General features: G+C 39.2%; 2 protein-coding genes across 4 annotated transcripts in view; one reads left to right on the top strand and one right to left on the bottom strand.

Annotated features, from left to right (window-relative positions):
- The window catches only part of itfg1 (integrin alpha FG-GAP repeat containing 1), a 166041-nt gene extending 152253 nt beyond the window's left edge, over positions 1–13788 (bottom strand). The window contains exons 1-6 of the mRNA XM_085414551.1: positions 13396–13788; positions 12895–12976; positions 12626–12747; positions 11559–11616; positions 11198–11275; positions 10981–11075 (exon numbers count right to left, since the gene is read on the bottom strand). Of these exons, the coding sequence (XP_085270677.1) occupies positions 10981–11075; positions 11198–11275; positions 11559–11616; positions 12626–12747; positions 12895–12976; positions 13396–13576 (616 nt within the window). The 5' untranslated portion in view covers positions 13577–13788. The remainder of the gene's footprint in view (positions 1–10980; positions 11076–11197; positions 11276–11558; positions 11617–12625; positions 12748–12894; positions 12977–13395) is intronic.
- Positions 13789–14105: 317 nt separating this feature from the next.
- phkb (phosphorylase kinase, beta) overlaps positions 14106–23061 on the top strand; it is a 108754-nt gene continuing 99798 nt past the window's right edge. For 2 of the 3 annotated variants that reach the window (XM_085414248.1, XM_085414334.1), the window contains exons 1-2: positions 14106–14183; positions 16746–16832. In XM_085414248.1, the coding sequence (XP_085270374.1) occupies positions 14120–14183; positions 16746–16832 (151 nt within the window). In that variant the 5' untranslated portion in view covers positions 14106–14119. Of the gene's footprint in view, positions 14184–14937; positions 15039–16745; positions 16833–23061 lie in introns of all 3 variants that reach the window. The other variant, XM_085414423.1, reaches the window with a different exon arrangement.

The following is a 23061-nucleotide window of genomic DNA, read 5'->3' as shown; positions in this document are numbered from 1 at the left end:
CGTGTGCTGTCACATCACTCACCACCACAACACTTCAAGCCATTTGGGTTATATAAATGTTTTTAGTGCTACAATTATATATGACTAAAGTAAAAAGGCAGTGCAGTCAAAATAGGATAAAGGGTCAGCAAAACCTTGAGAATGGCAGCAAAAGAGAAACAGAGACACAGTATGAAAGTAATAGTGAGAGAGAGAAAGTGCCAGTCCTTGGTTTCCTTCTTGTCCTGCTGCCCCTAAGCAGGTTATTTGTTAGCCAGTTACTCAGCAAACAAGCTGTGACTCTCATTCCCCCATTGGCTGTCAAATATGAACGCAGGAGCACAGACACACATGTGAAGATGCACAGCTGTGTATAAGGGTTTATCCTATCAGGGTTGCCATGAAGATGGGCTCAAGGAAGGCTATCATTTCCAACTGATCACATTGTTTTATTTATGGAGGCTAGAGGACAAATGTCCACTTCATGGGTCTTTAATTATAGTGTGTGGGTCCATGTGTGTGCATGACAGAGTTTGGATTATATTGACAGTAATGAAGTAAAATGAGGATAAAACGGAGGATAAATGCAGAGTGTACATATGTGCACTTTCTTGTTTTTGTGTATTTCGGATATATTTGTCTACAGGCCTGCTATAAGCCATTCTGCAGCCTATCAGTCAGGCCCTCTGTGTTTGTTTGCATCGATCTGTTCCTTCTGTCTTTAACCCTCGGACTGATCCACAGCTCAGCTGGACAGAGAGAGAGCTTTTGGCATTCTGAAGGAAATGTCACAGCTGTCACCAGTGAAACAGATACTTTACCTCACTCACTTACAGCGAGGAGGGAGCAGAGACGCAAGGAGACAAGGTTGGTCTGAAAATATGTTGACATTTGAGCCCAAAAGGCTAATAACTGGTGCCTGTTTCAATGCTGGAAGAAGAAAATTGTACTAACTAACGCACTAACTGGCACCACACTGATAATCTTCTGTTCCCCCAAACCTTTTATACTTTTCCTGACCAGCCCTGTGAAAGATTTGCATCTTGGCACCAACTCTGATATCCACAGTTCTTGTCAATGAGGATTTTTTTTCCTCTTTTTGTTTTTCCTTTTTTTCTTTATAAAATTGTTTGTCCACCACTTGTAATCATTTGGTAATTTCTCATCTGTAATACTTCAGCAGCCTTTAAATATTTTTACTTGTGAATATAAACTTATTGTTTGGCGTCGTTTATTGGATTGGATGATTGAAGTCTGAAGAAACAATTTTTGCAATATCGGCAATTTAAGAATGTATTCATTAATAAACAGGGGTCTTAATACCCTGGCACCCCCCTTGTACAGCCAGTGCGGCTGTGTTGGTCACTCTGACACAAACAGCACCCCCCAGCTGATGCTACCAGTTTCAGTGAGGTTGAGATCAGAATTGCAAGTAGGCAATTCCATCCTCTCCACTCCCAAACTCTGGAGGTAGTCTCTGATAATGAGGGGGCAAGTGTTATATTCTTGGAGGACAGCATTCAGTACCAGACTGTGGAGATATAGGATTGCCACTGGTTGCAGAATCTCATCTTGATAGCACTCGGCGTTGAGATTGCCTCCAATGATGATAAGCCTTGTTTTATGATGGAGGGAGAAGCCGCCCCTCACCATCACACTGCCTCCACCAAAAGCTATTACCGTATCAGTGCGATCTAACTGCCATAGGCCAAATCTGGACTCCTCGCTGAATAATGCTAATCAGCTGCCAATCAGGCACCTGCTTGTCAACACTCGGGGTACCACAAACTAAAAACAAGAGCCTTTAGCAGAATAGGCTATTTAGCATTGGCATAGACGATTTGACAAGTTTTTCATGGGCACAACCCACATACTCAACTATGCTGTGGAAACATTTAAGGAAAAATAAACAAACTTTCCAATGATATAAGATTTAATGCCAAGAAGCACTTTTACAACAAAGAAATAATCGACCAGACACAAATTTCTTTACTCTTCGAGCTAAGTTTTATATTTGTAGTGAAGAGCTTTCAATTTAATAAAAAAAAAAAAAGAAGTAAAAAAACAAGGAGAAAATGTAAAAATGTTCCCAGTGTAAACACACCTGACAAACAACAGATGCACAGAATATGAATGAGTGCATATAGTGAGTGGTTGCAAATAGACAGGATGTTATGTCTGTGATTGTGCATTACAGAATAATGGTCTGTATTTTATGCAGAGTATGTATGCTTATGAAAAACAACATAGTTGCAGACATCTGCCATCTATTTGATTATGTGAGATCAAAAAGGTCATCCTAAGGAAACGGATGCCTGACACTTGCTCACCTTTAGCCCTTCACAGTTATAGCACACTGAGGTGTCTGCTCAAGAATTCTGGCTCTAAAGAATATCATATCAAGGAATTCACACACAAAAAAACCAACTTACAGGGCACCAATCACAGTAAACTAAAAATAATCCTAAAATATTTAAGATGATTCTGAAATTAAAAGAACCAAACAGTTTGAATCCAGTGTGATGGTGAATGTAATGTCCCTTCACATTGGAAAAACTTTACAATCTTGCAATGTCAGAGTGTCCCTTTAAGAGGTGCAGGGCAGTGGGTAGTGTGCAAGTTTGGTGGCAAATATTCTCTGGCCACCTTCACTGATATGTGGCCCTGTCTCTCTGCTAGCAAGAAACCAGTGGACTGTGAAACGAGCTTTTCCAAACTTGCCCAAAGCCCACAAAGACGATTTACTATAGCGTTGAAAGATAGAGCAGACGCAAACCTTTAAAAAAAACATTTGCACTGCTACTATATCACCTACACTTCACTTGTTAATGCAGTGAAAAATGACAGTAACTTTTTCCTCTCTATTAAAATGTCTGAAACAGACCAAGAGGGTTGAAAGAGCTGCTTCAAAGATGCTCTTCTCTATCAGTGTTTTTCCCCAGAGGCTGCAACATGGCTGACTTGGTAAATTAGTCAAAACACTTTTAATAAAGAATGAATGCCGTCAATCAACGTCAAAGCAGCTGCACAGGTTTTACACAAGTACACACACTACAAGCATCCATACAAATGTACACCGTTACTTACACACAATTCTCAGCTCCTACGCAAGTACATGCACCAACTCTCACACATACAGGACCATCAATAAACTGTCTCAACATCATGATGCTAGTTCTGATATTCACAGTATACATCCACAACCTTCCCTTACAAAACTACCCCACACACGCCCAGATAAAATGCAAAATCCGGGCCAGGAACAAAGTATAAAGCTCTGCTGAATAAATCCGTCTCTAAGCCAATATGTAGGCCTACTCCACACTGTGTGACTCTGACCCCGATCCATCAAAATGCCTCATTCACAAACATGGCAAAACACACAAACGCAGAATGGAGCCACGCTATTCCCAGAAAAAATAATCTCCTAAAACCATTACAGGGAACAACGTAGGTGCAGTAGCTATGGGGAAGATTATGGCCAAACCCTATCACACACACAGACTTTCAATCCTATTTTGTTCACAACATTTTTTATGCTAAATGTGTATCTGTCTGTGAGTATGTGCAACAAGCTATAAAAGCTCATTACACAGAGTGGAACCAAGTGTGTGTGTGTGTGTGTGTGTGTGTGTGTGTGTGTGTGTGTGTGTGTGTGTGTGTGTGCATACAGTACATCAGTGGAGTGTCCCAACATTAAGAGCAATGAGCAGTGTACTTGCAATAAATACACTGTTGGGTGTGTCTATTCCAGGTTAAGCAATAACATTTGCAAGGGGCACATTACATATTAAGATTGATAAACACACACAAAATATGCAAACCTAAAGTGTCACAAACAAGGTTGGCAGGACTTGTCAAAACCAACCATGTTTGTGAATTTGGTTAAAACGTGAAAAAAAAAATTTTTTTTTAAAAATCTCAACAACCTTCCACGGCTGAAATCCAACCTGGGACCTTTCATACACATCGTCAAACAATCGGTCACCCAATACATGCTTTAAAGAGTGTTCTTTGAAAGCAAGTACAAAAATGCTCCTCTTTTCGTCGGCCATTTAGCATTCCACACTAATGAAAGCAATACTGCCATTCAGTGACACTGCAAAATATGCATGTCCACAGCTCCTGTTCAATTAAAGAAACAAAGAATCAACGTGTTTCATGCTGGGAACTTCATTCATATGTTAATTGGTCAGCAAAGTATTTCACTAGGGATTTGGGAAAATCAAGTGATTCACATTTCTTCCCACTGACAATCTGAGTGAATCACTCTGTACCTAAAGAGTTAAGTAGGTTATCTGTCATATTATACAAAAAATTTCCATCTAGAGTTCAAATGACTAATACTGGAATATCGGAATATTTAAGCAACTGGTGGTGCTGAAAGACACATCAAAGGATCCCCAAATTTATTAAGATTCATGCTCTGGCTAAAATGGATATATGCAGCAAATGTCATGGGTACTCATCCAATAATAGCTAACACGTTTCTCCAAAAGACAAAAATGTCAATATTCTAAAGGTTAAAAAATGGATCTTGGAGGTCAGTAAGAATTATTCTTAGATACTTTCTTCAATATTTTACTTTTCTTCTAAAGTTTGCAATATATAATATATATAAAAGAGGTAATGTATATTCACAGGCTACGGTCATGGACGTGAATGCCACAACACACCACTACCACACTTCAATTTACAACACAACTATTCAAAAAGACTGGGCATTTATTCTCAGTTTATCAAGTTACTGCAAATATGGCAGACATAGTACTCCCACAAACCAGACCCGCCAACAGTTTTTGTGGTCTCTTTTTTGGGTCTGTAAAGTTAAACTATCTGTTTAGTTAAGCTTAGATGAATATCAGTGACGTTGATCTTTTCGTTTGTAAGACACCTATGAGAATTTCAAATCCCTTCATACTAAATGCACTTTGGGCACAGGTATTCTCCAAAATGCATGACCTTCAGTGTACAGAAAAATAAAGAAGGGATCCATCCTGTCATTTTCTTCCAATTTCTTTAAAATTAGGGTTAAGGTTGGGGGTTGAGCCTATTCCAGCTGTCACAAGGTGAGAGGTGGGATACACTCTGGACAGGCTTCTACTGGCTAACACAGAGAAAGAGACAACTATTAACACCTACGGCCAACTTAGAATCACCAATTAACCCAAGGTGAATGTCTCTGGACCCTGGGAGGAAGCAGGAGTAGAAGGACAACACAAAACTACACACAGAAGGGGTCCAGCCAGCCAGGGGATTCAAACTCAGAAGATTCTTGTTGTGAGGTAAGTGCTAATCACCACATCACTGTGCTACCCATAAAAATAAGGAATACTTTATCCCATATTTAAGAAATACCTTAACATGACTATCACTCATTCTTTTAGGTTTTCACGTCTGAAATATTCCTTCTCGGAAACTATTTGATAAAACAGGGAAATATACTGGGAAAAAAATACTTTTCACATAACAAAAAGACACAGCAGCAATAACATGTTGCATTGGTTGGTTGTTAAAGCTTAAAATTTCTGTAATATCCTTCCTCACTTAGTGAATGTCTCTCTCTTGCTTTCTCTGTGCAAGTGTCCTGATTCTAAAATGGCTATTAAAAATGCCTCACCAAATGTAAACTTAATCCCTGTATAATCAATTCTTCTTCTTGGCCACTCTTGTTAGGTGGCAAATCTGTTCTCTCCCCCCACCACCACATTATTAGTCACACAATCAACAAGCCACTTCAACACAGAGGTAGTTTAATTGGATGCTGCACAGAGCATTACCATGTCCGTTGCCTAGCAATGGAGCCTTATGCTGGTATTGCCGTCTTTGTGCATGTTTTTCCCCTAAAATGGCATCTAAAATTACCTTGCAATTACTACCTTTCCCTTAGACAAGTTCTTATCATGCTCCTGATACTTCCTTCCAGGCGGTGCTCTTTTTGAAATGAAGTGATGTGGCCCCTGGAGGTTACTGTGATCCTCTACGGGAGACAGATCTTATGAGTGTGAATACTCCCACAGAACATCATTCAAAAGATAAGGACATCTCCTGTAGCCATTTTTGCTATGATGACTACGGAAGCTTTGATGACCACTGAAGCACCTGCTCACATTGGCTGTCTATTTTCTAAAGCTGGACCTCCTGGCTGTCCTGTAAGAGCGGTTTACCTGTTAATTAGGTGTCACTGTGGTGACAAGTAATCAGAAGAGAACATCTACACCTACAATGAAGTGCTTAATGACAGGCTTTCTTTTGTCATTCAAAAAATAAAACAGAGAAATATACTGTACTTTTGTTTTGTGGCATCACCCCTTTTAAGTGCTAACAAATAGTAGCCTGAGGACCATTATTTTGACAAAATGGTCTAAAAATATATCTGGTATATCTACATAATTACATTTTAATACACAAAGTTTACACAATGAACTCTGTTGGAGAAACTAAATGACAAAAAATGTCACTTTGTTAAAACAGGCGTCAGCTTCCCAAATGTTTTACGAAAGAGATAAATTTACTGCAAAACAAATGAGCATGAAGCTGTTACGAATGTGTTGCAGTTAGAGACAGAGGCTGGGGGAGGATGATGGCAACAAAAGAGATGATGAGCCATTTGCAATGTGTCACCACCAGGTTGGTTGGCTGAAGTGCCCAATAAGCAAGCTAAATGAGGCCTTGACACTGCCCAAGTAACTATTTCTGACTTCCCCCAGCCCTTTGCTGGCAGTGCTAATGTAGGGAGGTCACCCAATACACTACTATAGTGCTGTTTACAGGGACACTGGACTTAGATTGGGGTCATGACACAGCCCTGCAACAGCCTCAATCCTCCTTGAACGACACTAACAAAATACCTCACTGTAAAATAAGATGCTGAAGAAAGCATCCTTTAAACAGCAGCGCTGACACAAAGTTAAAAACAGAGTAAATATACTGGGTGACCAGTTTATTGGGGTTTCTTAGTTAGATTTATTGCGAAATACAGTAATATAATGTAATATAATCAATGTCTGTTACCTTTAAAAAACAAAAAAAACCCACATCTTTCAATCATCTGCTTGACATGTTGATTGACATGTTGATATGCTGCTATTAGTAGCTTAAGTAAAGACAGGTGCTTTAACTGAGCTACAGTATATGAAAAAAAAAAACTGCAACCTGGAGTTTATTTTAGGCTTCATGAATTCTTTGTTCTTCCATTTTACCTACAAAGAGTGTGCTGAGCAGAAGTGGGAAGTAACAAAGTATAACTACTTAGGTGTCTGTACTTTACTTGAGCATTTATTTTTCTGACAACTTTTTATTTTCACTCTCTACATTTTTATACAAATATCTGTATCTTCTACTTCTTACATTTCCAAATTGAATTTGTTATTTTGGGTTTCCACAAATTTGAGGGAAGTTTTTATTTCTTAGCACTGTTCGCCTTCCAAATAAAGCGAACAATGATGCATAAAAGACAATGCTACTTGTGCATCCAGTGCAATTTATAATTTCTGCATAATCTGTAGCAGATGTTCATAAGGCATGGTCTTGGTACTTTAGCATCAAACTAGCATTACCAAAGAGGAGCGAGTATAAAGGGAATAATGGTTTTTTTTGTGGCAAGTAATTCAAAATGCAATTTTTCTATCAGCTCACCAAATATCGGCAACCACATAAGGTACAGTTGCTAGGTTTATCAAAACAGATGCCAAGCGTCTTGTCTGGAGGAAACTAAGCAACAGTCGTCATTTGGGCAATGCCATACCTACAGTAAAGCATGGTGGTGGTAGCATTATGTGTGGGGGCATTTTTCAGCAGTAAGAACTGTGAGATCAGTTCCAGAGAGCTCTAGAGAGCCTGTATCTCAAACCAAGGCAAAGGTTTATCTTCCAACAGAACAGTGACACTAAGCACACAGCGAAGTTCATAAAGAGATGGCTTTGGGACCACTCTGAATGTCCTTGAGTGGCCCAGCCAGAGCCCAAATTTAACCTAAGTGAACATCTCTGGACAGATCTGAAAATGGCTGCACATCAATGCTCCCCAACCCACCTGATGGAGCCTAAACTTCCCAGAAATAGGTGTATATAAATAATGATGATGATGATGATGATGTATATAAATAGGCGCAAAAAGACTTGAGGCTACAGTAACTGCCTAAGGTGCTTGACTATAAATAATGAATTATGAGAAACATATTAATATCATAATAGAATATGAATACGTAAAAGCATCAATGTCACTTTAAAGACAAATTTATTTTAAACTGGCTAACTAACAGGATCCAGATTGTCTTCAAAACTCATTCTCTCCCTGCTTAAGCCGCACTGTTATACTCCAGCCGGTACCGCTTAGAGGAGCAGGTGGTCGCAGCAGACAGCGAGCTGAGCCATTCTCAAGACTCACCCACTGCGTTGCTCACCCCTCCTCCCACCCTTCCTCTGCCCTTTATCTTTCCAGGCATCCTTTTATTTCAAACCATCCATCCTTTCCGGCTCAGCTTTATCACTCCATCACTTCCTGCCTACTTTTCTCTCCTCTCTCTTCCTCCATCTGCATGCCCCCACAGATAGCAGCAGCCAAAGAGTCTGACATCGACCAGATGTACAGCAAGTGTCCCCACCCCCCACAGGTTCTTCTCTCTAAGCTGTTTCCTTGCATTCACCACAGCAAGTGATTGTAGTTGAATGTACTTGACAAGTCATAAGAATTTACTATAATGATCACTGTCCTTGTGTGTTTTCTGTGATTGCACATATGCACTGCAAGATATGACTACCTAAAGCAGAGAACCTAAAAAAAAAGTAAAAGACAGGCTGACGTGTAGGCCATCACTCTGACAGACAAGCTGCAGCACACTTGATAAAGAAACACATTCTAATTTGTATTAAAACAACCCCCAAAAAACAAAGATTTTTTTTTTCAATTCTGCAACAAAAAGGGGAAATTTATTGACTTTCTCCTAATCCCTAAACAGATTAAATATGAATTAAAATCTTCTCTGGTTAAATTGTGACAGCCTTGGGAAAAACCTCATAGCTCAAAAAGATACCTGCAGTGAGTATGACATGACTAAATCCTTTCTGATTACCTTAAACACAAGGATTAGCTTCCAGAGGAAAAACAAAAATCCTCCCATAAGTATAAGTGACAGCGCTACACTTAGTGGGCAGAAGGACAGGAGTGAGATGCTGTAAAACAAGAATGAGGTGATTTCTCCATTCACTGGTGAAGAAAATGACTGTTCCATTTTCCCCTAGTCAAGCTGAACTTGTGGCATTAAATATATTTTGGTCTTTTTTTCCCAGTTCCTCAAGTTCTCTCTAGAAAAAGAATAAAATAAAAAATACATCTTTGCAGAATGAACTTTATGAAACAATTCAGCTACACCACATCTGCATCGTATGGAGATTTTTGGAGAAAAATGCACCAGTTCTTTTTTTTTTTTTTTTATGAACACTAAATTTATTCAGGAGATTATATGGATTTTATGTCTCCAAACACCAAAAGGTTATGTTTGCAGCTGTAAGAAGACAGTGATTACTGTGGTTTACAGTAGGCAGGGTCTCCGTGCTGCACTGACTGATACAAATAAATAGAAAAAAATGGCATTATGGACAAAGTCACTATAAATAAGTAAAAACTAACAAATGATACATTTTAACAGCAAAAGGATCCAGATTTTTCTTTTTTTGGGTGGCAGGGTGGGGGGGAATGCTTACTTTTCAATCAATTCATAAGCTTTACTAAATAAAAGACTATAAAAGACTCAGTCTCAGAAGTCATGCTTTAAAATAGGTGATAACAGGTATCAACCTTTACACCAAAACAGTACAAGGACACCAGCAGAGGAATGAGCCACAAAACAAAACAGTGTTGAAGAGATTTAGGTCTCAGCTGAAACTGATCATAGGCCAACAGAAATGGAGCAATATGCTAGCAAGAAGGTTAAGTGGAAGGCAACACTGCACTTTTAGAGTGAGGTGACCATAGGCAGTGTTTTCAAAGCCAGGCTTTATGTAAACATTATTCACGCTTGGGGTCTTGTATGTTCTGGCTGTAGGAACCAGGCCCTGTAGGAGGTTTTCTAGAGTTGTTTTTATGGGAGAAAAAAAACCTACCAATTCCAGGCCACGTCTTAGTGTGCCATGAACCTATGCCCAAAGGGCTTGGTTAAACTGCTGCAATCAGTGGTGGTGGAAACCTATTCCATCCTCCCTTGGGTCACAATGGAAACAATGTCTAAAAGGCTTGATTAGTGGGGAGTTTCTGTGAACTCCCAACCTCACACATGCGCCAGCTACAGCATTGGAAAGGTTCCTCCTGGATTTTTTTCCACCTTTTTTTCCTCTTAGTAGCTGTACTCAATTCCACGTTCAAGGTTATCAAACACCCGTAGTGCAAACATGCAGTGACACAAAATGTCTCAAAATTATAGAAAATGAGATCCTTGTAGCACCTTACTGTACAGTGTAATCTCACTTTATCGACCTGCTGAACGATTTGAAACAACAAATGATTTGGGTATATTTTGGGCAAATCAGGAGGTGATTAGGGGTAAGAAATTTGTGCAGTTAAACAAAGCAATGCATTTGCAGTGATGGTGAATTATGCCGGGAGATCACAAATCATAAATTGAGGGAAAACATTTCTATATCGTTATGCAGGAAATATTATTCCACTACAGAAACAAAAGAAAAGTCCCAACATGAAGCCAAAGATGACCAAAAAAGGAATAAAATAATACTCATTTAGTTTAATTTTAGTTTTTTTAAATTTATGTGCATGATACATCAGTAAAGTATCATAGGCACTTTTGCAATATGCAGTCATTTATGATCGAAGTTTCTCTGATAATTTCCCTTAAGTCAATGTAACCTTTGTACAAGGTTGTGACAGTTTTGAAAACATGCAAAGCTGAAAGACTTGATACAATTGACAACATAAGTTGTACTAAGAACACCAAAGCATTTTACAGTTGTTATTCATGCTTAGGCAATGCTTAAACATCAGACTTACCAGCAGTGAAGTCCTTGTTGAGGTCAATGAAAGCATTGGAGTGAGGCATACGCATGGCGCCAGTTAAACTCAGTGCTTTGCTGCACACTTCAGTCCTAAGAGAAGCCAAAGTTATAAAACAACCAAAGAATTTAGACACACCACAGAATTGAACTTCAGGTGTAACAGCACTAGAAATAAAGATAGAAAACTCTTAGTTTGGAAACTTTTCCATTACCTTTTGGTGAGATAGCAGACTACACTGGAGGAAGAGCTGATGACTCCAAAAACATCTGGAATCATGTCCCCATTAAAACTGAAAAGATTGTTTTTCTTTTAATGAAAACAAGACTTCAGGAGAGACGGAGATCACCAAAGTAGTCATTTTGAAGGACTTCAATGATGAGGGAGGTAAAACATGAGGTAATGGTTGCTAATATATTGGAAAAGTTAGATAAGATTTATTATTGAAAACTAAGACAAAAAAAACTCTGTAAAAACCAAGTTTGACTAAAAATGCACAAATGGAGCCAAAAATCGAAATCAAGCAAATTATTTAAAATTCAAAGCAATTCATGTAAATTTACACTGATACTTACTCCATGACAAGAGGTTGATCACTAAAGGTGTGATTCAGCTTAATCCCCCCTCCAATATCTATACAAAATGAAGAAGGTAAAAAGGCCTTGAGTATTAATGGTTTGACAAGAACACAGAACAGAAATCAGTGGTTTTGCTTAACTGAAGTCAACAGCTACAAATTGCTAAAAATAGCTAAAGCTTGAAATATTCATTATGCAATGGTTTTTCTTGTATATATATTCTGCCTGTAGTTCAATAAAAAAGGAATCCCTAAACAGAAAATATACACATAAAAAAGAAACAAATCTGAATAATCAGGTGTTGAGCTTCTACTGGCATTGTATATTAAGCAAAAGTTGGTAACATGTGGAAAATGAGGTATCATTTTTATTGATCTAGTTAATGTTTATTGTTTTGGACTGAATGGTGATAGCCTATAAAAGAAAAAAGGACAGCAGTTGCTAATAAAATTAACAATGTGTCTTTTAAATTACGGTTTCCCAGTGAGTCATGATATTGTGGCAGTGACCCTCCAAAAGGTCCTAAAAGTGAAACATCTATGCTTTCTTCACTGTAAATTACTGCAATACCAACTCTAAAACAGCAAATGGAAAGTTTGGCGGGCAATGTACACATTTTGTGATTTATGTTACATCATGTGTTGCAGCAATGATTGATTCACTAAGAATTACTGCATTGCAATAATATGCCTCCATCAACTTGTAATATAAGCAGTAAAATCTGTGGGGAAATTAATATGTGTGGATACAAAGTTTAGTATCACCAATGACAAATCTGAGCAAATGCATAATCTTGACAATGTTTTGCTTCTGTTGTAACAAGTGGATAGAGAGGCCAAGACTTTCTGTTCTCTCTACCAACCATTGTTTACAAATGCAATTTAAAAAAAATTAAAGTATCATCAGAGAGTAGAAACGGTTTTTGAGTTTCCATTTCAGCAAGCATTGATGGTTGTCGATCTCTATGTGTTAGTCCTGGGAGAGACTCGCGACTTGTCCAGGGTATGGCTTTTTCCTGTGACGGCAGGGCAGCATTTGTAAATAAATCACTATTAGAGCTGTACCTAATGTCTGGTTGTGCCCCCAAAAGATGAAAACTTCTGTTTCCTGGCCATTCTTAGCTGTGAGAAGGACATCCATCTGAGAGTCTCCATCATAATCTCCGGGAACCACGCTGGTGATGTTTCTGAAACAGCAAGAAAAGTACTGAGTAAACATAATGCTGAAATGCGAGTAAGTTCAGTTTGTCAGCACTGAACATACTTACAATCATAAATTAAGACCAGTGCCATAATAAAGCTAATGGAGTGAAATAACAAACACATATGCATACTTTCCCAAAATGTTTTTGGCTTGAACTTTGGGCTTGAAGTAAGGTGGTTTGGAGTCAGCCAAGAATATGACCAAATCAGTCTCTGAAACAAAAAGAAGACAATATAAAGACGTTTAAAAAATTTAAGTTTACTTACTTTTTATTTAAGTATATATTTTTCACAAGTCATTCTGAAATGTCATTGCAGAGAAAACACAGGTGCATTTAATAAAAAATACAGCAAGACCAGGCTAATTGTCGTCCAGAGGTGGACTTCCCCCCCTCTGGCTGCTATGAGACGTTTAAACTTCGGTTTTAAAAATAAAGAAGCAAACCAAAGCTACATTGTAGCTCAATGTGTAGGTAAAAACGCATTTTATATACATTAATACATGTCAAATTACATTTTATATTAAATTGATTACATTTAGTGTTTTAACTCAATATACATAATTTGTGCAAACTGTTAATAAGAAGCCTTACTGACTGTTTGCTGTGTGAAGTGTGGATGAGTAAACCTACGTTCTTTGATCGTGAAGATGTCTGTCTGTTTATCCGAATTAAAATCTCCGAAAGCTGCCACCGTCCCATAATTCCCGGGACCGAAAAGGTCGGCCGTTACATCTTGAAGAGCAAATGTGTTATACTGTCCCCCCAAAAGTAACAAAAACGCTAAAGTAATTAATTTAAGCGTCCAAATCATCTTCCTGTCAGTGTAGCTCCCAACAACAACACTGACTGTAATACGGCGCACTGCTTTACAGCAGAAGGAAATGGTAGCTGCTTTTTAAGTAATTACACATAACATTTAACGGCGTTAAGCATATGTCGTGCTTTTTTATTTCTAGTGGGAAAAGCTGCAAGTAACGTTTAGAAATAAAGATAAATAATATGACATTAGAATTTCCTTATTTACGTCAGTGTCGTGCTCCCCGAGCTATTTCACAGCTATCAAGTCACTGAGAGTTACTTAGAAACAAACCGGAAACGGAAAGAAATTGTGTTCTTAATAAATATGAGACACATATTAACTATCGAAATGAGTGCGTTAATAAAAATAAATTCAATATCTTAACACGCAGAAGATAATTTGTGGAAACACTCGGGCTTTATTTACCGGTAAGCCACGGCAGAATTTAGCCTTATGATTTCTTACCCTATGCTGAGAAGCCCGATTCGCGTTTTATTTTGAAAGAAGCTACCGGATACACCTTAGCTTTGTAGCTATTTTAACATTTTCATAAACATGGCGAGCTTAGCAGATGTCGGGTGGAAGCTCTTGGAATTTAAAGCCCGATCAAAGCGATCAGGTCTGACATAACTTTGCATGATCTTCTGCATTGTGACACGCCCGCTTTTTCTGTTGTGCTTGCAGTGCCTCTGTACGTAGTGCCTCTGTTCTGCCCGTTTTAATGTGTCTACTGCACTGTTGGTAGAAGCATGAAAGGTCAGAGGTGTAAATGTGAAGCACTCAAGAGCTATTTTAAGAGCTTCTCATCAGGTCGCTGTGAGATCTCGCCCATAGTAAAACTGTGCTGCTGTATATTACTGTGTTAAACTGTGTTCCTGAAGGACTGTGCGGGCCTGTGAAAGCTGACACATTATGCTACTCTTGTGCTGGGGGAATGTGTCGGATATTGCACAAACGTTACCTAAACTCTTAACTGTCGCCAGCTGTAAGAAGCCAACCATTTTAAGAACTGCTGATAACCATCTACTTTAAAAGAGATCTTGGTGTGAAATTATGATTTAACAAGAGGTGTATCCCAGTGTAGCCTAATAACGCAGCATTCTGAAAGCATACCATTTATGTTATGAAGAATAAAGTGCAGTAATTAGTCAAATTATGTCCTAATATAGTGATGTAGTCATTTAAACCATGTATTGTCATCTTTCATTATAACTCTACTCTTCATCACTCATTTCTAAAGAAATACAATGGATTGTAATTTCTTGCATGTTCTTGATTATTGTCGTCATCCCAGGATGTAATTCGTTGTTGATTCATGCATGTCTAAAATTGTAACTCTCTGCTACTAACTCATTTACTGTGAATTGCTGTAGATTTGTGATTTAGCTGAGAGACGCTTGGCCTTAAATTCACCTTTTGAGAATGGCCGGTTCGGCTGCGATTACCAAGCTCCACCGGACAGTTTACAGACTCGGTAAGTAGTGACAGCAGATCTGAGGGAAACAGCTGAAGGGGACATAGGTGACGATATCTGGACTCTAGACCATATACTTATTTCACGATTACAGGAAAACATATGTTGTGAATGTGATCATCCTATTCCTTCAAACAGCAACCCAGAAAAGTTCAGGTCAGAACATTTTTTTCCGTGTTTACAAGAAAAGAAAACCATCTCATGCTTGGACTGTTGGGAATTCTGACGTGCAAAGTAGAGTATTACCCATAATCTTCTGTAATTTCACACTGTTGATACAGTGTGGCTTATGTGGATTAAACTCAGAAGAATTATATTGCTCCTCCACAGTAAGCATGAAAGATCCTGATATGGCACAAAATGAATTTACAGTATTAATGAAGTCACTGAAGTTAGTCAGGGGATTGTTTAAAACCAAGCAAACAGTGACAGCTTACATTTGTCTGATCTCATGTTAGAAATTAAAATTGGAACATTGTACTTCCTCCATGCCTGTTTAAAGTGTTATCTTTAAAAAGAGATGGATTGGCTTTGTCCCCAGCAACTTTTATGCTGATGGAAATTATGCTAATTTCAGTAAGAATGTGAATTTTTCAGTACCTGTGGTACTGACCCAAGGTCAAACCTATTAAAATGCAAATCTCAGCAAAGTGAAAAGTGTCTGAAAATGGAGAAAGTCTAACAAATTGGGGCTTCCCTCAAACTGCTACTCTCTCTCAGTTCAGAGGAAAATGTCTGCTCACGAGTCGCAGCTACTTTCTGAATGTTTAGCTCAGGGCTTGAATATCATTTTGTGTGCTGAGACTTTTGTGAGTCTCAGCACAGATGTGTTGCAGTGAAAAACAGAATGTACTGATAGCATGTGTGTATTGTTTCTGTGTTTTGTCTGCTGCCTGTTCTTGTGTCCCAAGCTGACAAAAGCCGTGGCCAGAGCATTATCCATTCAGGTTGTCTTTGTGTACATACAAAGGTTTGTCCAATAGATATGACAAGTCATAATCTCTCTAAAGATAAACAGAGTTTGGTGGCCAAAGGTCAAACTCACTTTGACCACTCAAGATATGCCTCAAGACATTATGTGCTAATTCTTACAGTCAGATAGAAAATGTCAACACTTCTTTATTCTATCCAAAAGTTCAAAGGTCAGCTTTACTGTGATATCACAATGTTTGCAAAAACACTTTTTGTCCATTGTGCCGTAACATGGAAAAAGACATGGGGATTTTGGCGTTATTTCATAATTCGGTCTCTACCTTTTTAATTTCTGCATAAATTAATGGCTGTCAGAAGTCTCTTCCTGTTAAAATGGAGTTTTTCCTTCCCACCATCGCAAAATGCCACTTATAGGATGTTGTTTGATTGTCGGGGTTTTCTCCAGAATACTGTAGGGTCTTTATCTTATATTAAAAAGTCCTTTGAAACAACTGTTGTTGTTATTTTTGGCTATAGAAATAAACTTGAATTGAATTGAGATGAAATCTATATTACTGTATAGATCAATGTAAACATCAGCTTTAGTTTGATGGATACATACAACCGCAAGCCTACAATTTTAGTCTTCTTTTTTAACTGGAAACATCCAACAAAAAATAAATGTATTCTGAAACCGTTGCTAAACTTAAACCTCTAAAGAACATCAGTTTTGGGAATGCTATTGAAGGACTGTGTTTGCAAGTGTTTGTGTTTAATATGTATATTCTTCTTCAGGCTCCATCTATGAACCTCTGAAGCTGTCAAATCTCCAGCGGGAAGATGAACCCCTCTGGGAGAAGCTGGACCGCTACTACAGTGCAGGTAAATACATTTGCTCACTCTTTGGAAGCTGCGGATTAATAATGTAAAGATGTGTAGAAGAAATGGCAATCAGAGGAGTTTGCAGGCATTTTGGTACTTTTATGGAGGAGTCTGATCATTCACGTGTAATATTTTTCCCCTGATGTAATTGTATTAATTTCCACTCAATTTCTGCCATGTCATTAAACATAAGAGAAACTAGTCCCTGTTATTCCGTATTACAGGAACATTAGATCGCTAATTTCCCATAGTAATTCCAACATCATCAAGTTTATGAGTCTTTGACACCCACATAATCTACACAGTATCTCAGTGGTTTGACTTCATCTTTTATGTTCTCTCACTGTATAACTGCAGTGCACAGTGCACAGCTTTTAATATTTTAAAACTGCGCAGAAAAAGTTTCTACATTGTCTTAGATCAGAGGTTCCCAAAGTGTGGGGCCCGCCCATTGCAGGGGGGGCGCGGTATGAAAAGAAAAAAAAAAGGAACGCTTTGGACACTGCTAGCATAATGGACAGGTTTTTAACGGGGCTCCCACACAAACGCAAAGCAGGAGATGAAGCATCGCCAAATATGCTTCCTAACATATTTGAAGCATATCTGCCCTTTAGCTTCACCTGCACCAGTGCCGAGGTAGCTCTCCCCTGCAGAATTGGTTTTCCCTGCGTCGGGAGGATCCGCTGGGCTCTCCAAATCACGGACAAACAGTATCCTACATTCTTGATTTTTAGTTCACAAACGCTTGCTGTAATGACTAACTACTCCTGACATTTTGGAGATGTTAGCTCTTTATACAGTAAAGTTACAGCGGGATACAAATAACATCAGCCTGATCCTGCCATGATTTGTTCCCCGGTTCAAATCACAGACAAACAGTGTCCCACAGTTTTTTGTGTTTTTGAACCCATTTTGCACAAAGAGGCATTTTTTGAAAAAATGTTTTGATAGCAATGTTGAATATTATTACACAGGAAACAACAGAAACAACAAGTAAAATAATCACACCGTGACGCCTCTGCCTTTCTAAATAGAGGGACAGTAACTGCGTGGGTATATGTAAGTGTGTAAAACCTGCAGATAGTCAGATTAACAGTAACAGTATTTTGTCTCTATCTGCCATTCTGCAATTCATCTCATGTAAACAATTACATGGCGCACAGCGTGACGTGAAAAAAGGCACATACCTTTGACGTTGCGTGATGAACTCTGTATTCCTCGTCCACACGTAAACGCAGAAAAGGAGTTTTAACAAATCTCAGTTTTCTGTGATTCGATTACATGTGGAGGAAAGGCCCAAACGCATAGAAACAGCTGCGTTTTCAAAAATACCCATGTAGGTGTGGACACAGCGTAACAGAGTTAGTAGTGGATTTTACTACTACCTGTAATTTATTGCAGTTTACTTGTATTTGCTTAATTGTTTACTAAATGTTTGAGGTGTGAAATAAAGCGCAATGGAGTTTGGAAACAATATGGGTGTGTGTGGTTGGAGGATGTGTTTGTGCGAGGGGGTGGGGGGTTAGGTGATGGGGGGGCGCAAACATTTTTCTTGTAAAACAAAGAGGGCCCAGCAAAAAAAAAAAAAGTTTGGGGACCACTGTCTTAGATAATGCCTTTCACTGTTTCTGTAATCTCAACAGAGCATCAGGTTGCATGTGTTAAGGCATGATCATGATGGAATTTAAACATAATCTCTCTAACCTCAGCTTTAACAGTCTCCAACCAACAACAGTGCTTTCAGTGTGTAGCTCCCCTGTTAAATGTCACAGAAGATGATGTAGAAAGTTCCAAAATACCTGGAAAGAAAGGTTTTATAGCCTAGGCATTCTTTTTATATATTATCCAAAATGTGTCCTCATCTCTGTCTTGTGTACCTGTTTCAAACTATATTTTCCTAATTTACAAGGTGTCATATATTCGTCTGCGTTTTATTTTAAGGTTTATTCAGTTTAAATGCTGGTTTTACTGTGATGTTGGACTGGAAGAACCTACAGTGTTCTATAACTGGATATCCTTTCCTCTCCATAAACCTGTGGCCCACTGGCAACACTGCTGAGCTATTGTATACGGCAGTAAAGGCTGCATTTGTTTTGTCATTCATTCATTTCATTTTTCATTTATTTATTCATTTTCAGGCACAACAAATACCTATATTGAACATAAAATACACAAAACAAAAAACAAAAATTGCCTGAAAAAGGAGTGGGACGAAGAAAACTTATTAAATCCCACCCCTATACTCACTCATCAACAAAAAAAACAATAAACTTCCCGCAGCTACGCCCATCATTGCATACAGACCCATCAACAGCCCCGGGCAGATACAAGCATCTAAGCGGCAGCTCGCAACCAACAATTAGAGCCTTCATAACTGAATACAGAATATATAAATTATAAATTGCATTACCACAGGTAACAGGCAGTAATAACTACAAGTAACAGACACACATACATATACATACATATATATCTACACACACAAGTACATATATGTACATACATACGCACACTTTATTTATTTATTTTTTATTTTGGAATCCATACCAGCAATGGTAAGAGGACAGACATTACAGAGCACACTAAAACCCATCATTGAGTATACTGTGACCAGACCAACTGTTTGTAGAGAAATTTAAATCTATGAATATTTTTGCATTGTTTCAATTGTAAACTCAGACTGTTCCAGATTTTCACACCACATACAGACACGCAAAAGCCTTTACGGGTTGTTCGAGTTCTGGGTAATTTGAATTCTCCAAAGCCTCTCACATTATAAACCTTTTCTCGAATTTCAAATCTAGTTTGTAAATTTGCCGGTAAAAGTTTAGTAAAAGCTTTATAAAAAATTATGGATGTATTGTAATTAACCAGATCCTGGAATTTAAGTAACTTTGCCTGAAGAAAGAATTTGTGAGTATGATCTAGATAACCAGCCTTGTGAATAATACGCAGTGCTCGTTTCTGTACTGTGACTAATGGATTAGTTGTATTTTTATATGTATTTCCCCACACTTCCACACAATATGTAAGATATGGAAGAACCAGGGTACAGTACAGAGTACGAAGTGCATCTTTATCAAGGAATTGTTTCACTTTGTTCAAAACTGCAGTGATAAGCTGTACATTGTGTCAGTAAAGTCATCAATGGCTTTTAACCTTGTTGGATTTAGCAAATCAATGTTAAAATCACCACAGATAAATAGTAATTTTTGGTTCACCGAAGCAAACGTTTTTTCTATCCATTCATTAAAAGTGTCAATACTTGAACTGGGTGTCCGATATATACAACTTATTATAACATTTCTCTTTTTGTCATTCATAATCTCAATAGTCAAACATTCCAAAATTCCATCAATAGCCATAGACATAGTTGTTACAACATTATATTTTATAGAGTTATGAACATATATAGCAACCCCGCCGCCCGCCTTATTTAATCTATTCATGTATTTTAAATCATATCCATTCAAACAAAAATCTATTCCTTTATCGACATTGAACCAAGTTTCAGTGATGGCTATAATACTAAAGGGGCGAGAAAATTGTTGCAAATAGTCCTTAATGAAATCAAAATTAGAGTACATACTTCTGCTGTTAAAGTGAATTAATGAGAGCTTCCCGTCTAGGTTAATTTCTTTTTCATATTGTTCCTGAGTGAAATAATTACAATTTTTAACAAAAGAAGAGAGAAAGTTACTTTCAGAATCTATTTCTGGATCTATTATATTATGCTCCTTATATTCACAATCTAGATCAATTACTTTCTGTTGAAGAACTAATTTCAACGTGTCCATGTCATTTCCTGGTGTAATTGATACATTGGTGTCAGTTATACTTGTCCAGATCCTCCATGTTCCTCACTATCAGTACTTTTGCCTCTTCTGGTGTCCCGTTTAGCTTAATGAAAATCTTACAGTTTGTTACCCATGTATGTTGTATTTTACCGTTCTTCTTCAGTTGCCTTGCCTTCCTCGCGATGTCTGCGTTTTTTCGTGTCAGATGCTCATTAATGAAAACGTCCGTGCCTTTCAGTTTGCGTCCTTGTTTCAGCAGTGCGACCTTGTTCTTCCGATTGACAAATCTCATAACGACGGCCGGCGGTCTGTCACTCCTCCTGGGCAGTGAGTGACATGCTTCTATGTGCTCCAGGTCCATCTCTATCCCCTTGCTTTGGAGGAAGGACGCCACCTGTTGCTCCACTGAGCGGGTCTCCTCGTCGCTGGGCTCCCCGACGTTCCCGGCCACCGCGCGCGCGTACGAGCGCGGCTTGATTTTAATACCGCTGATGACCACGTCGTTCGTACGGGTGTACTGCTCCAGCTCATCCACCCGCCGCTCGAGATCCATGATCCGTCTGTCCTTCTCGGCATTTTGGAGGCGTAGCTGTTTTACCTCCTCCAGAAGCCCCAGAAGCAGCTCCTGCTGTGCCCTGACTGCGGCCACGTCTCCGCACAGCGCTCCGAGGGAGGTTTTAATGTCCTCAACCTCCTCTGGTGTTGGGCCTTTCTTGGGTGGCATACTGAAGCGAGAGCACGAGGCGGCCACCACGAAGGACCCGGAAGCGGAATTTCTGATGATGGCGCCTGGCTAGGCCTGCTGGCTGATGGTGGAGCCTGGCTGTGGCCTACTGGCTGATGGTGGAGCCTGGCTGTGGCCTGCTGGCTGATGGTGGAGCCTGGCTGTGGCCTGCTGGCTGATGGTGGAGCCTGGCTGTGGCCTACTGGCTGATGGTGGAGCCTGGCTGTGGCCTGCTGGCTGATGGTGGAGCCTGGCTGTGGCCTGCTGGCTGATGGTGGAGCCTGGCTGTGGCCTGCTGGCTGATGGTGGAGCCTGGCTGTGGCCTACTGGCTGATGGTGGAGCCTGGCTGTGGCCTGCTGGCTGATGGTGGAGCCTGGCTGTGGCCTGCTGAGCCTGGCTGTGGCCTGCTGGCTGATGGTGATTGCCAATATTCTTAAATTGCAGCCTTGGGTATAGTGATTACATCTTGCAGACATACATTATTGTTTGGAGAGAGACTCAGCTGGCAGGATAAAGGCCAGACATGGGAGTTCACCGATGTTAAAGATGCAGGAGCATTTACCGCAGCATGCATTGAGCTGCAGTGGTGAGAACAGTGTTTGGATCTGTTACTTAAGTAAAAGCAGCAAGAGCGGTTTGAAATAATGTGCAACAAGTAACGATCCCACTTTAGCAAATCTCAATATTGGACAGAGCTAAGAAGAAGTACTGGCACCAAAATGCAATTATAGCACCAGAAGTAAAAGTACTCATTAAGAAAAAAGCCTATAGTGCAGTGTTCTTTACATACTCTGTGACAATACTATATACCAGCGTTCCCCAACCCCCGGGCCACGGACCGGTACCAGCCCATGAGTCTTTTGGTACTGGGCTGCGAGAGGTGAGGCTTGGGTGTGAAATTTATGGTTTTCAGGGTTTTCATTGCTTTTTATGGTTAACTCTGTTTCCCTGGGTCTTTCCCTGTGTGTTATGAATAAATCTTCTGTTTTTAGGTACCGGTACTGATTTTATTTTGTTGTTTTTATCTGCGACCCCTTAAAGGCCAGTCTGTGAAAATATTGTTGGACATAAACCTGTCCGTGGCCCAAAAAAGGTTGGGGACCGCTGCTATATACTATAGCCTCTTAGAATATAATAGTCATATTAAAATCAAAATAATCCAAAAGCTAATAAACAAATCCTGGTAACTAATACCTGAAGCTGCAGAGTACATTTTATAAATGTTAGATACTCATCACTCGGTTGGTATTATCTGAGTAAGGACAATTAAATGACTTTCCAGCGTGTATTACTGCTTCAGAGCCTTTTAGGGTTTGGGCAGTACAGATACTGATACATGAGCACATTTCACCGCTGATGTCAAGTTCTTTTGACCTGTGTGATTGCAGTGTACCATGCCCTGGTACTGATCTGGTATGATTGAAAAAGAAAAGCACAGAACTCCAACCCTTCCTTGCAGACAACTGCCTCTGGTGAATAATTTTCAGCCGAGCTTCACAATCTATAAGGCGTGTGAGAGGGCAGTGTCTCTGTGCTTTCAAAAAAAAAAAAACAGCCACAAAATACATAAAATCATGAACCTCATTGTGGTCTGCGAGAGCGTTTGTCTTCAAAAGGATGCGTGTGCATGAGAGAGCGAGCGGGCGAGAGGATTGAAAGGCCTTTAAGTTCAGAATAAAGAAAAGACAGAGTAATGGGGTAAAATTT

This window comes from Rhamphochromis longiceps, linkage group LG1 (genome assembly GCF_057381845.1).
Source record: "Rhamphochromis longiceps isolate RC_006_pf linkage group LG1, R_longiceps_female_GT1.1, whole genome shotgun sequence".
Lineage (NCBI taxonomy): Eukaryota > Metazoa > Chordata > Actinopteri > Cichliformes > Cichlidae > Rhamphochromis > Rhamphochromis longiceps.
This window is presented reverse-complemented; position numbering and strand designations above follow the sequence as displayed.